Genomic DNA, 25,504 nt, shown 5'->3' with positions numbered 1-25,504 from the left:
CATTCGCCACACATGACCCCACCACCGAAGCCGGTATATGCGTACAGTTTCATCCATCGAGTTCATTCCTAAATTAGCCTTTATCTCCTCATTCCGAGTACCATCCAGCCATTGTTCCCACCTATTTGTACCAGCAATCATTCTTGCTACTTTCATGTCTGTTACTTCTAACTTATGAATAAGATATCCTGAGTCCACCCAGCTTTCGCTCCCGTAAAGCAAAGTTGGTCTGAAAACAGACCGATGTAAATATAGTTTCGTCTGGGAGCTGACTTCCTTCTTACAGAATACTGCTGATCGCAACTGCGAGCTCACTACATTAGCTTTACTACACCTTGATTCAATCTCGCTTACTATATTACCATCCTGGGAAAAAACACAACCTAAATACTTGAAATTATCGACCTGTTCTAGCTTTGTATCACCAATCTGACATTCAATTCTGTTGAATTTCTTACCTACTGACATAAATTTAGTCTTCGAGAGGCTAATTTTCATACCATACTCATTGCACCTATTTTCAAGTTCTAAGATGTTAGACTGCAGGCTTTCGGCAGTCTGCCATTAAGACCAAGTCGTCAGCATAGGCCAAACTATTTACTACATTTCCACCTAACTGAATCCCTAACTGCCATTTTATACCTTTCAGCAGATGATCCATGCAAACTACAAACAGCAAAGGTGAAAGATTACAGCCTTGTCTAACTCCTGTAAGTACCCTGAACCAAGAACTCATTCTACCATCAATTCTCACTGAAGCACAATTGTCAACATAAATGCCTTTGATTGATTTTAATAATCTACCTTTAATTCCATAGTCCCCCAGTATAGCGAACATATTTTCCCTCGGTACCCTGTCATATGCTTTCTCTAGATCTACGAAACAAACAACTGCCTATTCCTCTCATAGCATTTTTCAATTACCTGGCGCATACTGAAAATCTGATCCTGACAGCCTCTCTGTGGTCTGAAACCACACTGGTTTTCATCCAACTTCCTCTCAACGACTGATCGCACCCTCCCTTCCAAGATGCCAGTGAATACTTTGCCTGGTATACTAATCAATGAGATACCTCGATAGTTATTGCAATCCTTCCTGTTCCCTTGCTTATAGATAGGTGCAATTACTGCTTTTGTCCAATCTGAAGGTACCTTACCAACACTCCACGCTAATTTTACAACTCTATGAAGCCATTTCATCCCTGCCTTCCCACTATACTTCACCATTTCAGGTCCAATTTCATCTTCCTGCTGCCTTATGACAATGGAGTTTATTTACTATCCTTTCCACTTCCTCAAGCATAATTTCACCAACATCATTTTCGTCCTCCCCATGAGCTTGGCTGTTTGCAACACCACCATGATGATTTCCTTTTACATTGAGAAGATGTTCAAAATATTCCCTCCACCTCTCCAGTGATTCCCTGGGATCTATTATGAGTTCACCTGAATTACTCAAAACACTGTTCATTTCCTTTTTCCCTCCCTTCCTAAGATTCTTTATTACTGTCCAGAAAGGTTTCCCTGCTGCTTGACCTAGCCTTTCCAGGTTATTACCAAAATCTTCCCATGACTTCTTTTTGGATTCAACAACTATTTGTTTCGCTCTGTTTCTTTCATCTACGTACAAATCCCTGTCTGCCTCGGCCCTTGTTTGGAGCCATTTCTGATAAGCCTTCTTTTTACGTTTACAGGCTGCTCTCACTTCATCATTCCACCAAGATGTTCGCCTTTTCCCATCTTTACACACAGTTGTTCCTAGGCATTCCCTTGCTGTTTCTACTACAGCATCCCTGTATGCCACCCATTCACTTTCTATATCCTGAACCTGCTTACTGTCTACTGTTCGAAACTTCTCACTAATCATATCCATGTACTTCTGTCTAATTTCCTCGTCCTGGAGATTTCCTAGCCTTATTCGTTTGCAGACAGATTTCACTTTCTCTACCCTAGGCCTAGAGATACTTAGTTCACTACAGATCAGATAGTGGTCTGTATCATCGAAAAATCCCCGAAAAACTCGTACATTCCTAAAAGATTTCCTGAATTCAAAGTCTGTTAAGATATAGTGTATTATGGATCTGGTACCCCTAGCCTCCCGTGTGTAGCGGTGAATAGCCTTATGCTTGAAGAATGTATTCGTAACAGCTAAACCCATACTAGCACAGAAGTCCACAAACGCTTCCCATTCCCATTAGCTTCCATATCTTCCCCACATTTACCAATCACCCTTTCGTATCCTTCAGTTCTATTCCCAACTCTCGCATTGAAATCGCCCATTAGCACTATTCTATCCTTGCTGTTGACCCTGACCACAATGTCACTCAATGCTTCATAAAACTTGTCAACTTCATCCTCATCTGCACCCTCACATGGTGAATACACAGACACAATCCTTGTCCTAATTCCTCCCACTGACAAATCTACCCACATCATTCGCTCATTTACGTGCCTAACCGAAACTATGTTGCGTGCAATGGTATTCCTGATAAAGAGCCCTACCCCAGACACTGCCCTTCCCTTTCTAACACCCGTCAAGTACACTTTATAATCTCCTATCTCTTCCTCCTTATCTCCCCTTACCCGAATATCACTTACTCCTAGCACATCCAGATGCATCCTCTTTGCTGACTCAGCCAGTTCTACCTTCTTTCTTCCATAAGTCCCATTAATATTGATAGCTCCCCATCGAATTCCATTTCGTTCGCCAAGTTGTTTCCAAGGAGTCCCTCGCCTGTCAAATGGGAGTGGGACTCCATTACTCCCATAGGACCGAGGCTTGCTTAAAGTGTTCTGAGCTCGGTAAATTCATGAAGCAGGATGCTGCCCTACTTGCACATAGTCCATGTGAGGATCTCTCCTCTAACGGGTTATGGACCACCGGTGAATTGTATAGTCCTAGCCGCCTGAGCACAAGGAGGGCCACGACTCAGAATATGTCCGAGATGCCCACTCCCATTCCATAGCAACTGGTATCCCGACTCTCAGGACCACTTACTAGGCCACTCAGCCGTTGCACATGGTTCACGAACTAGGACGTGACTACAGTAACCCACAAACATGAACCATATATTTAAAAAAATCCTCAGCTTAAAGAAATTACATATTTTCAAAAATGACTGAGCAAGTTGTCGTGCGGTTAGTATCGCGTAGCTATGCGCTTGCATTCGGGGGATGGTGGGTTCGAATCCCACCGTCGGCAGCCGTTAAGATGGTTTTCTGTAGTTTACCCATTTTCAGACCAGGAAATGCTGGGACTGTACCTTAATTCAGGCCATGGCTGCTACCTTAATAATCCTAACCTTTCCCACCCTGCGTCGCCGGAAACCTTTGATGTATTAGAGTGACTAGCATTTTTTTTTCTAACAAAGGAGTTCATAGTATGAAGATCAGATGGCAGCTGTGAGCACTGAATGCTGTTGCTGGTGTCTTACCAGCACATACTACACAGATGCAGTAGGGTGGATGATGATGATGCTTGTTGTTTAAAGGGGCCTAACATCGAGGTCATCGGCCCCTAATGATACGAAACGAGACGAAATGGAATGATAAATTAAAAGTCCAAAAGCCTCCACTGACCAGAATTCAAAACGTGAGGATGAAGAATGAATGGATGGACATGAATTTAAAATAATCAGTGGATGCGACCCGCAATGCCTTACATTCACACAAACTGACGTAAAACAACAGGATTACTGACCAAGGGACTCCTGCTATAACATAACACTGAATCGATGATGCTTGTAGTCTAAAGGAGGTCCAAAATCCAAGTTATCGGTCCCTCATAACGGTACTTATCGCTAGGAAAGTAAAACCATGGTACTTGTCATGTTGCGGTACTAATCAAAAGTAGCAGAGACTTGCGGTATTCCACACATTATGGTACTACTCACAGGTTATGAAATTCGACATATAATAGAGACCTATGGTTTTTCTCACTTTGCGGCGCCATTTACAGGCAACGCAAACCTATGGTTTTCATCACATAAGAATACTAACCACAGGGACCTGCACTATCCCATGGTGTTCCTCATATAGTGGTACTAATCATAGGCAAGGCAGAACCATGGTAGCTATCATCCCATGGTCCCGCTCCTATGGTGGTACTAATCACAGGTACTGCAAAATCCGACCGCACGGTGCTCCTGTATGCTACTAATCACAAACCTATTTGGTACCTAATATAGTGGTACTACGCGCAAGTAAAAGCGACCCATGGTGTTCTCTGCGTGGTGGTACTAATCACAAGTAGTTTCATGGTTCCTAGACAATCATCCCTTGGTCGCCCCTTTTAGTCGCCTCTTACGACAGGCAGGAGATACTGTAGGTGTATTCATCGTATGCGCCCCCCACCCACAGGGTGTGTGTGTTTGGTCCGCGAGAGGTATTTTATTTCCCTCAAGTCCGCCGGCAAACCGGTTAGGACCCCCTATCTGCCACCTGGGAAGCGCCACGTGGGAGTATCACCTCTCCCCCTGCTACGCCAGCGTAGTAGGTTCGTGGAGATGCAGTAGGAGCGGTGACTAATGTGCCGTGAATCGGATCACTGTATCGATTCAGTAACGTGAACGGAATCAAATGAATTGATTCAGTAAAATACATCGAATGTCCCATCACTACAAGATGGGTGTTGGATGATGCAAGACCAGGGTATCTAGCAACAGCAAATGGAGATGAAACCATTACCGGACTAGCTGATGACTTGATCTAGATTCTTTCAAAATCCCCAAACCATATTTCCATTCGCATAATTAAGATGTCCAGAACTTCTTATGTTAAAATTTTGAGCTTTTTGAATGTAATGTCACCTACATTTATCTCACTATTTATTTCACGACATGGTTTTGTTGGTTATTTAATAACCAATTAAAATTCTGAGTTTCTGTTAGTTGTGTAAAACAAGACTAACATTATCTGGTTGAAACTCGCGTTGAGGAATGATATTTCTCCCGAATTCTATACGATTGAAGCAATGACAAACAGAACATGGACCAATACAAACCACGACCTCCGACATTTTATCAATTCTATGGCAATTCATGGATCCCACTACAAACTCTGCAAAACCAGGATCTTTCATGAACCGGATGAGAGTTGTGTGTGTACACTGTGTAATTTGACTTGTTCTCGTTACCATGTCGTGGAATGCTCTAAGAGAAATAGGCCTATAATTGACTTAGGTTTAAATGACATGTAATCGCTTTATATACACAAATTGTGTGCTATTAAATTATATATATAAATAATGAGTGAAGGAGGCCCCTTAATGAGTCTTTTGAATTCCTTAAAATGTAAATCATTCTCATCTTGGACTTACGAAGAGAAGTGTGGAGCCAAAAATAAAAGATGCGTCGCCATAAGACCTATCTGTGTTAGTGCGACGTAAAGCAACTTGCAAAAAAAAAGATATATATTTAAAAAAGATGTATGCCTAATTTAGATATTAAGTATTTAGACAGTGAAGCAGCGAGAACATTTCAATTTTTTTTGGTATACATGATATTTGTGATTAACAGCCTGTTCCAAAAGCGAGAATTTTTTTGTTATACGTGTGTTTTGCTTGGTGATGAAAATGGATGGGCTTTAAATGGAGTAATTCCGACAAAAAAAAAATCTTATAGAAAAGCATCAAAATTCAAATGAACACATTCAGAATGAAGAGAGATTCCGTTTACTTGGGTGCGGGAGGATAGAACATTCTTTATCTGAAGGTGCGAGAATTCGAGCCGTTCAACGTAACAAAATCGTGAAACAAAATAGGCTTCTTGACATTGTGTGTCTTCTCTTGGGAAACATGGAAATTTTCCATGTCTGAATTGTCATAAACATGTCAATAATGTACTGACTGCCTACTAATTCAAAAGAATAACACATAATCAACAATACGGTACTTAATTGTCACCTTCATGCTGGGAGTTTCTGCACACTCAAATAGCGAGTGTATCGCGTAGCTATGCGCTTGCATTTGGGGGATGGTGGGTTCGAATTCCACCGTCGGCAGCCGTTAAGATGGTTTTCTGTAGTTTCCCCTTGCGAATAGTGGAGCGTGGACGGTAAACTAAATTCCCCCCGCCATCCCATTCCCAATTCACAAGCTGACGGAATGCAAACAAAACGAAAAGCCCAGGTGAGTCAAGTTACGTCCTGCCTCCCTGTCAGAAAAACTGGTTTGCTGTCGCCAGAGCAGGCGATCAGCGAAGCAAATCATCCGCTGTCATCATGTAGCATCATGGAGATGATTGTTGATTTAACACAACAGCAGATAAATTTGTTACGATATTTATGTTTAATCATATTTCTTAGAGTAGGCATTGCCTGAAATGACTCCAAGTAGTTTTGCCACTGAATTCAGTACTAGTAAAATCAAAAGAAAAAAATATCGAACATGCACGACTTGCCTGCGTGAAAGAGCTCCGAGGTACTGATCTGATGCCTCTTGAACTCAGTCTTCATTTAACAAGTTAACATGTCCACACTGAAAGTAACCAGCATTTGATTAAGTTTTCTGATCTGTGTGGTTTAAATTGATGGCCTTGCTGGATATGTATATTGAACCTTTGGAAATCCAGTTCTTTACTTGCATAGCCTTTCGCAAACTGCTCCAGTGAAGTTATTCTCTTTGTAGGTTGAGTAGTCCATCCCCTGCTGGCTGTGAAGCCTTTACTCGAAACAATGCGTTTCTTTACCTTCTCTTATACAATTTCATGACCTGCAACTGAACCGTTATACATTTCACATTCTGTACTAAGCACTTCCTTCCCAATCTTTGGAGACTTTCCAGATACTGACCCCTGAAAACCAGTGGAGTATGAACCATTCAAACTGTCACACCATAAACTAAGTATTGAACAAAGATCAGGAAATTTAATCACATGTTGGTATGTATACATCAACTCACTAAACGAAGACTGGATTCAAGTAGTGTGGAATCAGCGCCTCAGAACTCTCTCACAGAGGGAAGTTGGTTCTCAGTAATTTTCAAGGTCAGCTAATCAGACACTTGTATGACAACCGTAAGATCAAAAGAACAATTCACCTCACAATACCTATCGGACAGACCAAATTACAGCCTGGGGGTATTTCCATACACAAGTCATTCAAGGACCATCTTGGCCACTTTGAAAGACTGGATGGCCTCTGAATACCACAACTTAATGTCTGGCAAGAATGCGAAAATGGCACTTGAATTTCTGCACACGAGGATTCTCCGTGAATGGGCAGTGATCACCAAGTCATGTATAAAAAGAAGCGTCAAGAAGATATCATGAAAACCCTCACATGAGCCAAAATGTGACTACAAAATTATGGACGAAAGCAGTTTTTTTTTCTAGTTGCTTTACGCCGCACCGACACAGATAGGTCTTATGGCGACGAGACGAAAGTAGTTAGGAGTATCTAAACAATATACCAGAAGTAATTTCTGCAATCTATTGTTTTTTATAAATATTTTTCTAATTCACCTGAATTCATATCTCTTAATATTCTAAATTCAATCAATCTAACATTTATTCCTGGCAAATTTCACAAATCAATGTCCCATTTGGTGCACTATTGAATGTTGTATATCTCTCGTAAAATTGCAAGCATGCAGTATTTTCATTACTTAACTCTTCCCTTACACCTTAACAAATATAACTAATATCATTTAGGAATGCCTATAAAAAAATTGCAATATTTGGGTTTATTACCCACACCATAGTAAATTGTCTGACAGTCAATCTTTTCTTTTTATGTATCTTAATTCCTGCTTCAAAGTTTACAATGTTTCTCCTTTAACTGAACAAGTGAAAGGATTAGATATGTCAATAAATACAGTGGGCTTAATAAATGAATAACTTGTGCACATTATTTCAATTATATTTCAGTTAACAGAGAATGGTAGCATTTAAAAAGCAGGAGTGGATATTTATGAATGAAAAAAATCATGCAATTAAATTATTTGAAATGATACTTAATTAGAAGAAAGGAGATATCTTTCCTACCAACCCATGCCTAGAAGCATTCTTACTTATAATTCTTTTAACTAATGAAATTAAGACTATGTCAATCTGTGAAATGTGACCATTTACTAATCGTTGTTGTCCAAAATAGGCCTACCACATTTTTTTTTTCTTTTTGGAATCATTCTTATTACTAAAAAATTACGTCTGTTGTAAATATCTTTTTCAATAATGATTTCCTTAACATGCACTAATGTAGAACTTGGCAGTCAAGTAGGTGGCTCTTTTATAAATGGCTTAGCCCCAGCAGTGGCATGCTGCCCATACAGCTGCTAGTGAAAGTGTTAAGTATGCAGGACAGCGGCAAAGCAATTGGAATTCGGTTCAGGAAAGGTGGTCTGGGGGGGCCCCTTGGTTTGCCAAGCCTGATCTGTACTATATTGGTACCGTAATGCACAATATAAAACAGCCAAAGATATCATCCCTTCAGTTTCTTCACCTAGCTGTCGCTATACCTCCCTTCAAATTACCCGCCATTAATGCAAATATCAACCCCTTAATATATTCACCCACGATGTCACTCAGTTGCACGGCCCACAGGCATGAAACATATACCGGCAGATCCTGAACTTATACTCCCAACAGCCTAAACTAGTTTAAAAGTAATTTAATTATTTCTTCTTTGTGTACATCTTGATAGTGTCTACATCACACAACCAACAGCTATTAGAGTGTGTTTCTTAACACTAATAAAATATTACTAATTGTTCCTATTAATCACTGTACTTACTTTGGACTATCAACTTTAGTGCAACACTGCTTCAGTAAATGAACAAGCTGCTCAGGAAACTTGTTGAATTCTATAAGTAAATTCTGATGGGATTTGAGGGACTGGAATTCATCATGGTTCACCGTTATGCCATAAAAAAAGAACGGATCTTCCTCATCCGTCACTTTTACACACACAGACTAGATTAAACAAAACGATATTATACCCATTAGCATAATACAAACAACAGATAAAAGGTAAAACTACAAATAAAATCGACAGATTCATAATAAACAACAGTGCAATTTAATGCAGTAGTAAGAATAAAATAAACAGGCTACAAACTTTCTCCCCCACAGGACTTGAACCTGATAGTAGCTCTACATTTATCCGTACAACTCTTTCACGTTCATCTGGCGATTTAACGTACAGTTTCAGCACGTCTGAAAATAAAATATGGCCTGCTGAACTCATAATTCTACTATCGAGCTACGCTGCACTAATAAACCTCACAACACACGAAGTCGACAATTCCGCACTGGTTCTCCACAGATATTTGTATAATTCCCGCCGTCAATGAACAAACGAACACGACTAATACCAACATTGGAACTAGTCTTGTCTTGACCTGATTTATGTATATTGGAAGTGCACACAAATGTGTATAGTACTGCAACAGAAATAATTTAAATATTATTTTTATTAATACGTAGTTTTGCGTATTCACTTATGCTTTTTGTTCGCTTTGTACACAGTTCGATGTGGTAACGATCACACGTCTTTTCACACAGTTGGCATATACAAGTCTTCATCGGATTGTGGTACACCTTGTTTTTGCAGAGGTGATGATGGAAGCCGTGCACTGACAGTCTCGTTAGTACATGTCTCATCTCGAAGTTTGCTGAAGTCCAGGTCCTATCGATCATCGCACCCGTGCTGTAGAATTCTGGCCAAATTTCTAGGCGGCGGTCCCTTAAACTTTGTAATTCTTGATCTGCTGCTATAGTATATGGGAGCACGAAGGTTGTTTTCAAATCCTCTAGCAGAAATGATTCTCTAGCTAGTACATATGTTAGGAGGGATCTTGTTGATTTGGATACACCCAAAGCTCTTTTCAGGAAGCATGCTTTAACTTTTTCCAAGGTAGCTAGGTTCTTCCTGGTGAGGTCAGGCCATATAATTTCAATGCCATATGTTAGGATAGGAATAATCTTTGCCTCGAATAGTTTCATTGCTGTTTCCAAGCTAAGTGCTTGTATATGCTTGATGTTATTTATTGCTAGGATAGCTTGCGCAGCTCTTTCTGTTATGTGTTTTGTAAAGCATTTGCCGCTAGGTTGTAGTGTGACCCCTAAATACTTGAAATCGTTGACTATTTTGAGTTTGCAGTTGGAGATAGTGATTTCTGTTCCGTGAGGTATCTTACCTCCATTTCTAAAGACCACCATTTCCGTTTTTGTGTTGTTAATGTAGAAGTTGTTGTTCTGGCACCATTTTACAATTGTATCTATGGTACTCTGTAGTTTGTGCAGATTTGTGGAGCTTACTACTATGTCGTCTGCATACGCAAAAATGTGAATGTCTTCTCTGTCTTGCGTTATCCTCAATATTTCCTCGGTTGCTAGGATGAATAGTAGTGGACTCATGGGGTCTCCTTGTAGCACACCGTTTGTTTGCCTAATTACGTGAGAAGTGGAAAGGCCGTCCGATACCCTTATAGCGTTGTATTGTAATATTTCTTTGATTACTCTTCTCCATACGTTTTCTCTTCCTAATAGGTTTTCAAGTTTGGATATGATTAGTCCTCTGTCCAGTTGGTCAAAAGCCTTTGTGAAGTCGATAAAGACGGAATAGAATTTTTCTTTCTTTTCAAGTGCTTCTTTTATGTTGCCTAATAATAGTTCTACTGCCATTAGTGTCGATCTATTGTTTCTGAATCCGAATTGAGTTTCAGGGAGGATCTTTTCAATGGGTTTCTTTACTCGTTCCGTTATTAATGCTGTGAGAATTTTAAAGGCAGCGTTTTCTAGTGCAATGCCTCTATAGTTGTTGGGATCTTCTGGGTCTCCTTTGCCTTTGAATATAACCTTAATTCTGGAGTTCCTCCATTGTTCTGGTATTGTTCCGGTCTCTACGCATTTATTGAATAGCTTCGTCCATATAGGGAGCAGTGACTCTATGGATGATTTTATATGCTCATTATAGATCTTGTCTGGGCCTGCAGTTTTCTTGTTCTTTGTTCTATTTATTGTCTTTCGGACTTCTTCTGCTGTAAATGGTTTCCATTCGATTAGGTTTGTTTTATTGCCATCTTCCGTTCTGTGGTTAGGTAGATCTGTTTCTTTCTTTTTGTTCAAAATGCTGATGAAGTGGCCTTCCCATACTGCCATATTTATGTACTGTATTGGTGGGGCTTGTCGTGGGCGGAGTGCAATGTATGGATCCTTTTTTGCCTCTTCAGCCAGTTGATGAGCTTTTCTCTCACTATATGCTTTTTTCTTTTCCTTTATTAATGCTTTGTATTGTTTTCTTTCAGTCGCATACATTTCTAATAGGGTAGGGTCATGCATGTTAAGCTTCACTTGGTGTAACTTGTCTAGCACTTTCTTTCTTTTCATGAAACATTCTTTGTCAAACCACTTTTTACTCACTTTAGCGTTCATGGTGATTGGTTCTGTAGAGCTTAATATCAGATCTTCTATCCGGCTTGTGGCTTCTGACAGTTCTTCGTTCTCTATTAGTGTTTCTATGCTTTTTTAGTTTGCAAGGGCTTTCTTTCAGTGTATCTATGTTTAGTTTCCTAGATATCTTCTGTGTTTTATCTTGATTTTTGTCTCTTGGGTGGGAAATGATGAATTCCATTGGGAGGTGTTTCCGTATGGGCGTCAATGAGTTCGTCCAGATTGGTCTTATCTTCCCTCTTTTTTGCCCCTTTACAAATAATAGATCTATTGCGCTCTTGCCGTTGATGGATATATATGTTGGAATCTTGTTGTTATTTGTAAGTAGGAAACCCTGATACTGAGTTCATGTATTTAAAGGGGATGCCAACTTTAAATGCTTTATTGAGTCCATTTCTGGATATTTCTTCACAAGTTATGATTCCTTCAATCCCGTTTTTGATTAGGAATTTCTTGACTGTCTCCTGTGTGGTATTTGAATTTATCCTACCCAGGAAAAGCCAGGCAGTCTTTTCGGCTGCGCGTAGTTCGTCTTCATGTTGATTCGTTCCAACCAGTGCTTCTTGTTGGTTTCTTCTAGGTATTCTTCCATTCCTTACTTCTCTCCAGCCCTCTTTGTTTCTTTCCTCTTCTATGTTTCCGTTTGAGTGTTGCTGGTTATCCAGGTTAATTTTCGTGTTGTTCTGCATTTGAGGTGGAGTCGGTGTTTCCTTTTCAGCAACTGCTTCTTCTCTTTGTTCAGAAATTGTGCTATTTGTGTTGGGGATGTGGTTATTTTTTCCCTTTCTCACTGTCTGGGTCGGTTTTATATTGTTTCTTTCAGATTGTACATTTATTGCTTCTTCTTTTTGTGTTTTATCTAATGTCTGTTTTGTATTGTTTCTTTCAGATGGAACATTTATTGCTTCTTTTTCTTCTTGTATTTTATCTAATGTCATGTTCAATTTTTGTTCGATGAAATCAGTCATTTTCTCTATTTTCCTTGATAGTTCCTCTATTTTTGGGTTTTTTGTTGTTATCCCTTCTATTTTCTCCATGATCTCTTGGGTCATGTCTCTCTTGTATTTCATTTCTTCTAATATGGCTTTGCAGTCTCCGCACATCCACATTAGATTGCTCTTGGTTTTGCTCAGCATGTCAAATTCTCCTTGTTTAAGTCCTGCACAGTCTTTATGGTACCAGAGCGAGCAAGCTCCATCACATTTTACGGCTGCAGAATTTCCATCAAATTCCTGTTTGCAGGAACCACAATTCTCTTTCGTCTGAATTTCCGTCTTCTTTGGAGTCATCGCTGTGTATATTCTTTGACTTTTGGTCTTTTGACTTCAGAGAATTCCTCGTAGCGAGTAAAACTTGTTTGTTCTCTATTATCGTAAACCGGAATAAAATGGCGGTTTTTCGACGTAGCCCACTTGAGATATTTAGCGGTTTCAATTACACAATATTTACACTGTTTTCCTATAACTATCACTGTTGAGATGTTTCTTTTTTTATGTTAGTATTAGCTATCCCAACTTCATAACACTGTACTCTATATATATATTTAAAATACTTCACTTCGAAACTAGCATTGTTGTGATGGCAGTTACTTACTCTGAATTAAAAAGAATTCTCTTATACACACACGATTAAGCACAGTTAAAGAAAATGCACTGTTATAAATTAACACATAGCACTTAACACTCTTAAAAAAACACGCAATATACTTTATAACAAATTAACTCATCAGTTGATCATTTATAAGCTAATGTAAATTAATCACTTGACACTTGTCTTGACCTGATTTGATAATTTAATGGGCTTTGCTTGGGAGCGGTATAGACCTCGTGCGCATGGATGTTGCTACGCTCTGGCGGCGAGTTGCTCGAATAGTTCATGTGACTTGCTCTCGTCAGTGAAGTGAAGCAACGCGATTATCAGGCTGCGTTTGTTGAGGTACGAAATCAAGTTTGAGATGGAAGAAAGTTCTACAAAGAGTAGAACAAACTGTTCTGTTGTTGGATGTAACTACTCCTATAGAAATTGTCCTCCTGGAACGAAGTTCTTCGTATTCCCTAATAATAAGCAACACATTCATAGAAGGAACGCTTGGATTGTGGCTTTAAAACGGGACACGAGCGACGGTAAACCATGGCATCCTACAAGTAATTCACGTGTTTGTAGTTGACATTTTACAAACGGAACACCGACAAGAGATCCTGACAGTCCCCGCTACATACCGAAGATCCACATAAAGCCACATTTATCGGATCAGCATCAACAAGGTGAGGGCGCTAGAGTAACTGCGAGATACAAGAGGCTAAAAATGAGACATGATAATGAGAGGGGTGAGGGAAGTGTGATTGAACACGGATCATTCATTGACGCGAGCACACAGACAGATACTGTGACCGTATATAGTGACAAGACTGATATGAATATATTGTTTTCTTCTTTGAGAAATAATTACGAAGCAGAAGTCCAGACAAATCTTCCTATTCCTCGTGTGAACAAACAAACAATAGTAGTATAATTGGACAGTTCGGCGGCCACCACCACCACCGGCTCCCAGAGGCAACCTCCACCTCCACCACAGCCAGAGGCCTCCCAGATGCCCCCTCCACCACCACCACAGCCAGAGGCCTCCCAGATGCCTCCTCCACCACCACCACAGCCAGAGGCCTCCCAGAGGCCTCCTCCACCACCACCACAGCCGGAGGCCTCCCAGAGGTCTCCTCCACCACCCGCGGGAAATTTGAATTTGTAAACAAAGCCGCGTGCTTTTTGACAGCTGTCATCGACAACAATGCATCGCTAACCTCAGTACTGCTATCTTGACGGGCCTAAACCTCAGTAGTACCAACTTAACCTAACTAGCGCGAGGTAAACAAAGCCACGTGTTTTTGACAGCCACGTGCTTTTTGACAGACAACAACGCATCGCCAACCTCAGGCCTGCCATCTTGACGGGCCTAAACCTCAGTAGTACCAACTTAACCTAACTAGCGCGTGGTAAACAAATCCACGTGCTTTTTTGACAGCTGTCATCCGCCATCTTTAAACCACAGAGCACTGTGCTGCCCTCTTTATCGTAGTAGATGTAAATTCGTCACCTGTCATCGGCAGTGCTGCCATCTTAACGGGCCTAAACCTTAGTGCTACCAACTTAACCTCACTAGCTCGAGATAAACAAATCCACGTGCTTTTCTGACAGCTGTCATCCGCCATCTTTAATCTATAGAGCACAGTGCTGCCCTCTTTAGCTACTTACCTTTGAAATGTGGTGGCGGATAATTTGAAAAATGTTTTTGGACAGCAGCCATCTTTAATCTAGAGAGCACCGTGCTGCCCTCTTAAACAAACTCACGTGCTTTTTTCTGACAGCTATCATCCGCCATCTTGCATCACAAACCTCAGTGCTGCACTCTTTAGCTAGATACCTTTGAAATGTGGTGGCGGCAATTTGAAAAATTCTACATTCTCTTGTTTGGAAACAAACCCATGCGCTTTTTGACAGCTATCATCCGCCATCTTTAATCCAGAGAGCACCGTGCAGCCCTCTTTAGCTACTTACCTTTGAAATGTGGTGGCGGCAAATTCCACGTGCTCTTGTTTGGAAACAAATTCCACGTGCTCTTGTTTGGAAACAAGCTCACGTGATTTTTTCTGACAGCTGTCATTCGCCATCTTGCATCACAAACCTCAGTGCTGCAGTCTTTAGCTAGATACCTTTGAAATGTGGTGGCGGCAATTTGAAAAATTCTATGTGCTCTTGCTTGCAAACAAAGCCACGTGCTTTTTTGACAACTGTTATCCGCCATCTTTAATCAATAGAGCACTGTGCTGCTATCATGCGGGCAATTTTGTCAGCTGTCATCCGCCATCTTTCATCCACAGAACACCGTGCTGCCCTCTTTATGACATGTAGTAGCGGGCAATTTGAAAAGTTCTGTTAGCTGTCATCCGCCATCTTTAATCAAGAGAGCCCCGTGCTGCCATCTTTAGCTAGATACATTTGAAATGTGGTGGCGGCAAATTGAAAAATTCCACGTGCTCTTGTTTAGCACACAAACTCACGCGCTTTTTGTCAGCTGTCATCCGCCATCTTACATCGCAAACCTCAGTGCTACACTCTTTAGGTACATACCTTTGAAATATGGTGGCGGATAATTTAAAAAGAAAAATTCAACAGCAGCCATCTCTCGACGCTAATTGCATATGGTGGTGGCTATACATGATTCCTTAAGGGTGCTTACGCAAGATGGCTGCTATACACAGGTTCTTATGAGACACCCTTGGGATGCTTGCGCAAGATGGCAGTTATACATGGCTCCTTATGAGATGCCCTAGGGATGCTTGCGCAAGATAGCGGCTGCTTTTATGGGACGGCTTAAGGGTCCTTGCACAAGATGGCTTGAGACGCCCTAAGGATGCTTGCGCAAGATGGCGGACACAAGATGGCGGCTATACACAACTCCTTATGAGAAGCTTTAAGGGTGCTGGCGCAAGATGGCTGCCGCTCTTATGGAGAAAGCTAGCTTAGAGGCTAACGTGTCGTGCTAGTTCGATTCATTAAATTTGGGGCTTAAATGCAAAATGTTAAATATCTCGAAAACGGTGCACCGTAGAGCAAAACGGACAAAATTTTTCTGCCTAACACCCAGGTTCGCAGTATGAGGAACATGATAGCATAAGAAAAACATAGTCTATCAACGGTTCGGTTCCTACTTAGGCCCTTTGGCATTCGCTCTGTTTTAGCTTGTATTGAAGCGAGTCTTCATAACATGATCAGGTCTAGCTATGGTAGAGAGTATAATGTACCGTGCTGATTCGATTCATTAAATTTGGGGCTTAAATGCAAAATGTTAAATATCTCGAAAACGGTGCACCGTAGAGCAAAACGGATAAAATTTTTCCACCTGATACCTAGGTTTGCAGTATCAGGAACAAGAAGAAAACATAGTCTAATGATGAGATCGACGGTTCGGTCCCTACTTAGGCCCTTTGGCATTGGCAGCTATCTAATTTTACAAGATGGCGGCTATACATAGCTTCTTATGAGGCAGCTTAAGAGCGCTTGCACAAGATGGCTGCTGCTCTTATGAGACGCCCTAGGGGTGCTTGCGCAAGGTAGCAGCGGCAAGACGGCGACTATACACAGCTCCTTATGATACGGCCTAGAGGTGCTCACACAAGATGGTGGCTGCTCTGATGAAGAAAACTAGCTTTGCATCGTGCAGGTATCTTTACAGCACTAAACCTCATACCTTTGAAATGTGTTGGCGGGTAATTTGAAAAATTCGACGTGCTTTTTCTTAACAGCAGCTATCTTTAAACAATAGTGGCTATACATAAGCTGTTAAGGCCTCCGCTTATGTCAAAGCATAGCTCTATCGAACAAGTTTAAACCTGCATCGGGATAGCTAGAGTAAGCACGTGCTGCAGTGATGACGTCATTATGCATGTTTAGACTTGCAAATCACTAAAGAAACATAACAAGACTAGAATCGAACACTGCACTCTATGCTGTTAACTTTATCATGTGATCGGAACATTGATTGAAGTGTTTAGAACACTAAATAAGTGATCAAGACTAAAATAGAACACTGTACTCGATACAACATGTGTTTAGAACATGTCAGGGGATACCTTTGTTCTAAGAAGATTAGATTACCGCACATTCCTTGTAGGGCTAATAGGCTAAAGGGCTAATGGGCAAAAGGGCAAAAGGGCTAATGGGCTAAAGGGCTAAAGGGCTAATGGGCTAAAGGGCTAAAGGGCTAGGGTGCCTCTCCTCTCTTTATCCGGGCTTGAGACCGGCTCTACAACTAGAGGCGGAGTTAACACCCTAAGGAAGGGAGAATGTTGGGAAATAATCTATACGAATATAGCTACTCGATCGACTATATACTACAGATGGATGACTTAGGTGAGGGTAAGCGCTTACTTAATAATACCTACACGACGTAATTCATGCTCTATTTCAAAAATATCTTCTTTGTACTGTGTGTAACCAGCATCATGATAGGCTCTTAGCAGTTGTAAACGGTTTACCAGTTCGTTGGGGTCTTTACAGTAGCTTATATCTACATAGGGTAACAGAGGCTCGTTGTGAACTTTGAGTCTATATGCAGACAGTTGATGTGTAGGGACTTGTTTTGACGTAATACGTGCTTCAGCAGTAGCGTTTCTAGGTACAAACTTAACTTGTTTCGATAGCGATGAAGCGTTGAAATTTCCTTCTTCTTTACCTTGCATCTCTTCTTGAGATGTTTGCACTGCGACAGAACGTGTAGTAGGCTTAGGAAATGAAGTAAAATCATCAAGCTGTATTGGCAATGAAACATTCAGATTTTCTTCTTCTATTTTCCCGTTACTACTGTTTTGATCAACATCATTATCCTTATTATCATAATCATGATCTTGCCTCTCTTTATCTTGAAGTTTGTGCTTAGTAACAGAACTCGCAGCAGGTCTAGACAACAAGGGAGAATTAAAAATCTCTCGCAGAGGTGTACTTTTTAAACATAAATCAGTGATCGCTGGAATATGGTTGAGCTCTTTGTATTTTGTTCCCGATGAAGCTACATTGCACGCGGCTTCATGACGTTGAGCGTTGTATGCGTTCTTGAACTCTCTTCTACAATGTTTGCATTGAAAAATTGTCCTACATGATATCTCATGACGTCTCCTGTGATAGCTTCGGGAAAATGCTTTTCCACACTCTTCGCAAATATACCTAGAAATAGGTTTTCCCATGACGGACTTTTACCTTCTGCTACCAGATTCTTCTTTAAATCTACTTGACATTTGTTACTCTCTTCTTCGATGATGCGAACAGCTTAGCGATTAACAGTAAACTAACACAAAAGCGTATAACCAAGGTAGCAACAGTAAGGTTTAAGCCCATCAAGATTGCAAGAGTGACGTTAGCGACGTTCTGTTGTTGGATTTTAAATTCCGCGCTATAACATGCATAAGGTGGCAGCCTTGAGGTTTACCGCCGTAAAGATGGCAGCAGTGAGGTTAGCGACGCTCTATTGTCCTTCAATGTGAGGTTAGGGTCCGTCAAGAAGACAGCTGTCAAAACAGCACGTGGCTTGGTTTACTAAACAAGAGCACGTGGCAGTGACGTCACGGTCACGTAATCAATCCTTAGCTCTACGTCGTTAAGAGCAGCATTAGGATTAGCTATGTTTAAAAATCTTGGGAACAGAGCAGCAGTATGAATTGCCATGTTTCAAAGCGTGTACACATCACCTATCGATTTTAAACGCATCAACCCTCGTACTAAACTTCTCCGCTAGATCGTGCTGCTATCTCAGCATAACCTATACCCATAAAATTAAAGTACAATGAATAGCCATATTTCAAAGCGTGTACACATTACTTATTGATTTTGCATTCATCGTATCTCGTACTGAACTTCTTCCGCTAGATCGTGCTGGTATCTTAGCATAACTTATACACATGAACTTAAAGTACAAAGAATAGCCATGTTTCAAAGCGTGTACACATTACCTATCGATTTTGCATGCATCGATTCTCGTACTAAACTCCTTACGCTAGATTGTGCTGCTATCTTAGCACAACCTATACGCATGACCTTAAAGTAAAAAGAATAGCCATGTTTCAAAGCCTGTACACATCACCTATCGATTTTTCATGCATCAAATATCATACTAAACTTCTTCCGCAAGATTTGTGCTGCTATCTTAGCATAACCTATACCCATGAACTTAAAGTACAATGAATAGTCATGTTTCAAAGCGGGTACACATCAACTATCGATTTTGCATGCATCGACTCTCGTACTAAACTTCTTCAGGTAGATTGTGCTGTTATCTTAGCATAACATATACCCATAAAATTAAAGTACAATGAATAGCCATGTTTCAAAGCGTGTACTCATCACCCTGAACTTCTTCCGCTAGATTGTACTGCTATCTTAGCATAACCTATACGCGTGAACTTAAAGCACAACAAATAACGATGTTTAACAGCGTGTACAAATCACCTATTGATTTTGCATGCATCGACCATTTTTTACCGTCAGAGTGTACAACGATCGCATATGTGTATTGCTAACGTATGTGTATAAAGCTAAAGCACAAAGAATATCTATATTCCAAAGCGCGTACACATCACCTATCGATTTTGCATACATCGACTATCGTACTAAATTTCTCACGCTAGAGTGTACAACGATCGCAAGTGTGTGCTGCTACCTATGTGCGTGAATTTAAAGCATAAAGAATAGCGTGTACACATCACGTATCGATGATGCATGCGTCGACTATCGTACTAGGCTTCTTCCGCTAGAGCATGTAGCAATCGCTTTTGTGTATCCCTAACCCATGTGCATGAACTTAAAGCACAAGGAAGAGCTATACTCCAAAGCGTGTACGCATCACCTATCGATAATGTATGCATCGACTATCGTACTAAACTTCTTCCCCAACAGCGTGCGATCATCGCTTGTGTGTGCTCCAATCTTAACATAACCTATGTGCACGAAGTTAAAGCACAAAGAATACCCAAGTTCAAAGCGTGTACACATCACCTATCGATTTTGCATGCATCGACTTTCGTATTTCTTCCACTAGAGTGTGCGACAACGTTATAAGTATGCTGCTAACTTAGTATAACTTATACACATGAACTTAAAGCATAAAATATACTGATGTATAAAAATCTTGTGAACAAAGCAGCAGCAGTAAGAATAGCAATGTTTTAAAAGCGTGTACGCATTGCCTATCGATTATACATGCATCAACTAGAGTTCAAAACCTCTCCCGCAAGAGTGTGCTGCTATCTTAGCATAACCTATGTGCACGGATTTAAAGCACGAAGAATAGTTAAGTTTCAAAGTGTGTACACAACACCTATCGATTTTGCATGCATCAACTATCGTATTAACACATCCCGCTAGAATGTATAACGTTCGCATGTGTTTGTGCTGCTATCTTAGCATAGCCTATGTGCATGATCTTAAAGTACAAAGAATAGCGATGTTTAAAAATCTTGTGAACATGGCACCGGTAAGAATAGCAAGGTTTAAAAGCGTGTACACACCACCTTTTGATAATGCATGCATCTTCTACTAGAGCACGTGACCATCGCTTGTATCTGATGCTATCTTAACATAACCTATGTGCACGAACTTAAAGCATAAAGAATAGTTATGTGTAAAAATCTTGTGAACATAGCAGAGTGTTAACTACGTACAGTCCAGCCGCTGGCTGTCCGGCCCTGACAGATTATGATGAAAAGAAAAAATAAGAGTAGAAAATAGTATTGCCAACCTGCGGTGATTTAAAACTATATATATAACCCTGAAAACACTATTATAAATTTACAATGAGCCGTATGATTTTAATATTAAATCATTGAAACCTACACCCCTCGTCGATTTGATATTATTGTTTTAATTAAAGTTATGTTACCATCAAGAATACTAAGAGTTCTGCTAGTGGTAGAATAATCGTCACGGTTTGCAATGCCTGACGTCACTGGCGCGCAAGATTTAAGATTTAACAGCAAGCACCAATCACCGTTCATGTCGCCATGACTCTCTTGTACTGCTAGTGCGGTGATGCCACTTCTTTGAAGAGAAACACGTGGCCTCAGTTGCTCGCTAGCCTGCATGAAGTGTATGCGTTCACTGTGTGTGTAAGCCGTTTGTTTTTGTTATTGTGACATGGCCAGTGGATCATCGGAAACGACTAAGAAAAAAATCAGTTGTTGTAAAAGCCAAAGCCATGAATTTATATACCGGCTTCGTGAATATTTTGAGAAAGAGCGTGATAACGATGGGCTTCTTCTTCCTGTTACAAAAGTGGTGGATCGAGTTTGTGACGCTTTAAAAGTAGGTAGGACAACCGTGAAAAGTGTTACGAAAGAAAAGTGTCTAGTGGATCTTACTACACCTTTTGAAGTGCTGCGTACTCCTGAAAAACGAAGACCAAGACATTGTCCCAAGACATCACTAGATGCATTTCAAAAGGATGCGATATGGCAACATATTTATAGTTATTACAAGAGGAGGGAATTTCCCACGCGTGATAAATTACTTGACTCTTTGAAAGAATCTCGCTTATTCAGTGGAGGAAAGACCAGTTTAAGTAAAATACTGAGAGAACTTGGCTTTCGTTGGAAGAAATTTTCAGGGAGAAAAGCTGCGATGGAGAGAAGTGAAATTGTAGCATGGCGAGGCAGATTTTTTAGGGAAATTCTGAAGATTAGTCCTGATAGAGTGGTGTGGTTAGATGAAACGTGGGTAAATGCCGGACATTCTAAAACGGTGGTCTGGACAGATGAAACTGTAGCAGGGACTTTCAAAGCACCTATTGGGAAGGGAAGTAGGCTTAATTTGCTTCATGCAGGTGGCATTAATGGATTTGTTCTGGGAGCTATGCTTCTTTTCAGATCAAAGAGCACTCGTGATTATCACGAAGGAATGAATGGGATAACTTTCACAACGTGGTTTAAAAATTCTTTGCTACCAAACATAAGTCCCAATTCCGTAATTGTTATGGACAATGTCCCCTATCACTCTGTGCAACTAAACAAAGCACCGACAATGAAAGACAGAAAAGATATCATTCTTCAGTGGTTGGTGGGAAATAATGTACCGGGGATATCTGCAGAAATGACAAAGGCGGAGCTGCTACAAAGTGTAAAACTCCATAAGCCTAGATTTTGCACCTACGAAGTGGACTCCATCGCTACGGCTCAGGGTCATAGGGTAATTAGGCTTCCTCCTTACCACTGCCACTTTAATCCAATCGAGTTAATTTGGGCACAAGTTAAAGGATATGTTGCCGAAAATAACAAATCTTTCCGTCTGACTGATGTTGAACACTTAGTGCACGAGGCAGTCAAACTTGTTACAGCGGATAAGTGGAAAAGTGTTGTGAGTCACACCTGGGAAGATTTACACAAGGCAAAAGAAGCTGATGGAATTGTTGAATGTCGAGTGGAAGAACTTATTATTTCCCTGTATGAGGATGATAGCAGTGACTCCAGTAATATTAGTGACAAGGACGAAGACACCGATATTTTCGGAGAGTGTGGCGTATTCCCTTTGGATTAGTCCCTGTGAGTACATAATTTGTTTCATTTCATTACAATATTTTATTATTTCGACACTACTAATCTATGAGCATGTTGAAGTTTTATTGTAACAGTGACGTTTTTATTGCCACGTTGATACTATTTTCAGGTTTTTTAATTCTGACTTATTAAAATTACGGTGATACTATTCACACAGTTCGGTTTTCATGTTGTTATTTTATATTACGTCTATAGACTACTGTTTTTGAGTTACAGTTATTATATTCTCTGAGTGTGCTTAATTTTGACTGCAGTGTTTTGTTATTATCTTTACGCTGTTCTTGGAATGTGATTAACTTCGACTGGAATGTTTTGTTATATTTACGCTGTTTTGGAGTGCAGTTAATTTTAATTGGAACGTTTTATTATTACGATTACACTAGTGTTGGTTTTCAATATATTAGAGGTAATTTTCGCACATTTCCGTACGCATTTCCGTCGCATTAACACAGAATCTGATCTACGTGTACGTGAAATATTTTAGGTGTGTGTGTTTGTTTATATCGTATGGTTCAAAATCGGCAACACTGTCTGAGAAACGTCAGGGCCGGACAGCCAGCGGCTCGACAGTACGTGTAGACATTGAACCTTGCATGCTGAAGCAGCATACTACGCGACCGTGACGTCACTGCCACGTGCTCTTGTTTAGTAAACCAAGCCACGTGCTGTTTTGACAGCTGTCTTCTTGACGGACCCTAACCTCACATTGAAGGACAATAGAGCGTCGCTAACCTCACTGCTGCCATCTTTACGGCGGTAAACCTCAAGGCTGCCACCTTATGCATGTTATAGCGCGGAATTTAAAATCCAACAACAGAACGTCGCTAACGTCACTCTTGCCATCTTGATGGGCTTAAACCTTACTGTTGCTACCTTGGTTATACGCTTTTGTGTTAGTTTACTGTTAATCGCTAAGCTGTTCGCATCATCGAAGAAGAGAGTAACAAATGTCAAGTAGATTTAAAGAAGAATCTGGTAGCAGAAGGTAAAAGTCCGTCATGGGAAAACCTATTTCTAGGTATATTTGCGAAGAGTGTGGAAAAGCATTTTCCCGAAGCTATCACAGGAGACGTCATGAGATATCATGTAGGACAATTTTTCAATGCAAACATTGTAGAAGAGAGTTCAAGAACGCATACAACGCTCAACGTCATGAAGCCGCGTGCAATGTAGCTTCATCGGGAACAAAATACAAAGAGCTCAACCATATTCAGCGAACACTGATTTATGTTTAAAAAGTACACCTCTGCGAGAGATTTTTAATTCTCCCTTGTTGTCTAGACCTGCTGCGAGTTCTGTTACTAAGCACAAACTTCAAGATAAAGAGAGGCAAGATCATGATTATGATAATAAGGATAATGATGTTGATCAAAACAGTAGTAACGGGAAAATAGAAGAAGAAAATCTGAATGTTTCATTGCCATTACAGCTTGATGATTTTACTTCATTTCCTAAGCCTACTACACGTTCTGTCGCAGTGCAAACATCTCAAGAAGAGATGCAAGGCAAAGAAGAAGGAAATTTCAACGCTTCATCGCTATCGAAACAAGTTAAGTTTGTACCTAGAAACGCTACTGCTGAAGCACGTATTACGTCAAAACAAGTCCCTACACATCAACTGTCTGCATATAGACTCAAAGTTCACAACGAGCCTCTGTTACCCTATGTAGATATAAGCTACTGTAAAGACCCCAACGAACTGGTAAACCGTTTACAACTGCTAAGAGCCTATCATGATGCTGGTTACACACAGTACAAAGAAGATATTTTTGAAATAGAGCATGAATTACGTCGTGTAGGTATTATTAAGTAAGCGCTTACCCTCACCTAAGTCATCCATCTGTAGTATATAGTCGATCGAGTAGCTATATTCGTATAGATTATTTCCCAACATTCTCCCTTCCTTAGGGTGTTAACTCCGCCTCTAGTTGTAGAGCCGGTCTCAAGCCCGGATAAAGAGAGGAGAGGCACCCTAGCCCTTTAGCCCTTTAGCCCATTAGCCCTTTAGCCCTTTAGCCCTTTAGCCCTTTAGCCCATTGGCCCTTTTGCCCTTTTGCCCATTAGCCCTTTAGCCCTTTAGCCTATTAGCCCTACAAGGAATGTGCGGTAATCTAATCTTCTTAGAACAAAGGTATCCCCTGACATGTTCTAAACACATGTTGTATCGAGTACAGTGTTCTATTTTAGTCTTGATCACTTATTTAGTGTTCTAAACACTTCAATCAATGTTCCGATCACATGATAAAGTTAACAGCATAGAGTGCAGTGTTCGATTCTAGTCTTGTTATGTTTCTTTAGTGATTTGCAAGTCTAAACATGCATAATGACGTCATCACTGCAGCACGTGCTTACTCTAGCTATCCCGATGCAGGTTTAAACTTGTTCGATAGAGCTATGCTTTGACATAAGCGGAGGCCTTAACAGCTTATGTATAGCCGCTATTGTTTAAAGATAGCTGCTGTTAAGAAAAAGCACGTCGAATTTTTCAAATTACCCGCCAACACATTTCAAAGGTATGAGGTTTAGTGCTGTAAAGATACCTGCACGATGCAAAGCTAGCTTTCTTCGTCAGAGCAGCCACCATCTTGTGTGAGCACCTCTAGGCCGTATCATAAGGAGCTGTGTATAGTCGCCGTCTTGTCGCTGCTACCTTGCGCAAGCACCTCTAGGGAGTCTCATAAGAGCAGCAGCCATCTTGTGCAAGCGCTCTTAAGCTGCCTCATAAGAAGCTATGTATAGCCGCCATCTTGTAAAATTAGATAGCTGCCAATGCCAAAGGGCCTAAGTAGGGATCGAACCGTCGATCTCATCATTAGACTATGTTTTCTTCTTGTTCCTGATACTGCAAACCTAGGTATCAGGTGGAAAAATTTTATCCGTTTTGCTCTACGGTGCACCGTTTTCGAGATATTTAACATTTTGCATTTAAGCCCCAAATTTAATGAATCGAATCAGCACGGTACATTATACTCTCTACCATAGCTAGACCTGATCATGTTATGAAGACTCGCTTCAATACAA

The 25,504-nt window shown here is 40.6% G+C and overlaps 1 protein-coding gene across 1 annotated transcript in view; it reads right to left on the bottom strand.

Moving 5' to 3' along the window:
* LOC136863519 (spindle assembly abnormal protein 6 homolog) overlaps positions 1–9,209 on the bottom strand; it is a 353,838-nt gene extending 344,629 nt beyond the window's left edge. The window contains exons 1-2 of the mRNA XM_068225981.1: positions 9,055–9,209; positions 8,731–8,909 (exon numbers count right to left, since the gene is read on the bottom strand). Coding sequence (XP_068082082.1) covers positions 8,731–8,909; positions 9,055–9,183 — 308 coding nt within the window. The 5' untranslated portion in view covers positions 9,184–9,209. The remainder of the gene's footprint in view (positions 1–8,730; positions 8,910–9,054) is intronic.
* Positions 9,210–25,504: the final 16,295 nt, after the last annotated feature.

The sequence above is a fragment of the Anabrus simplex genome, chromosome 2 (genome assembly GCF_040414725.1).
Source record: "Anabrus simplex isolate iqAnaSimp1 chromosome 2, ASM4041472v1, whole genome shotgun sequence".
NCBI classification, from domain to species: domain Eukaryota; kingdom Metazoa; phylum Arthropoda; class Insecta; order Orthoptera; family Tettigoniidae; genus Anabrus; species Anabrus simplex.
The sequence above is the reverse complement of the archived record's forward strand: the minus strand, read 5'-3'. Positions and strand labels throughout refer to the sequence as shown.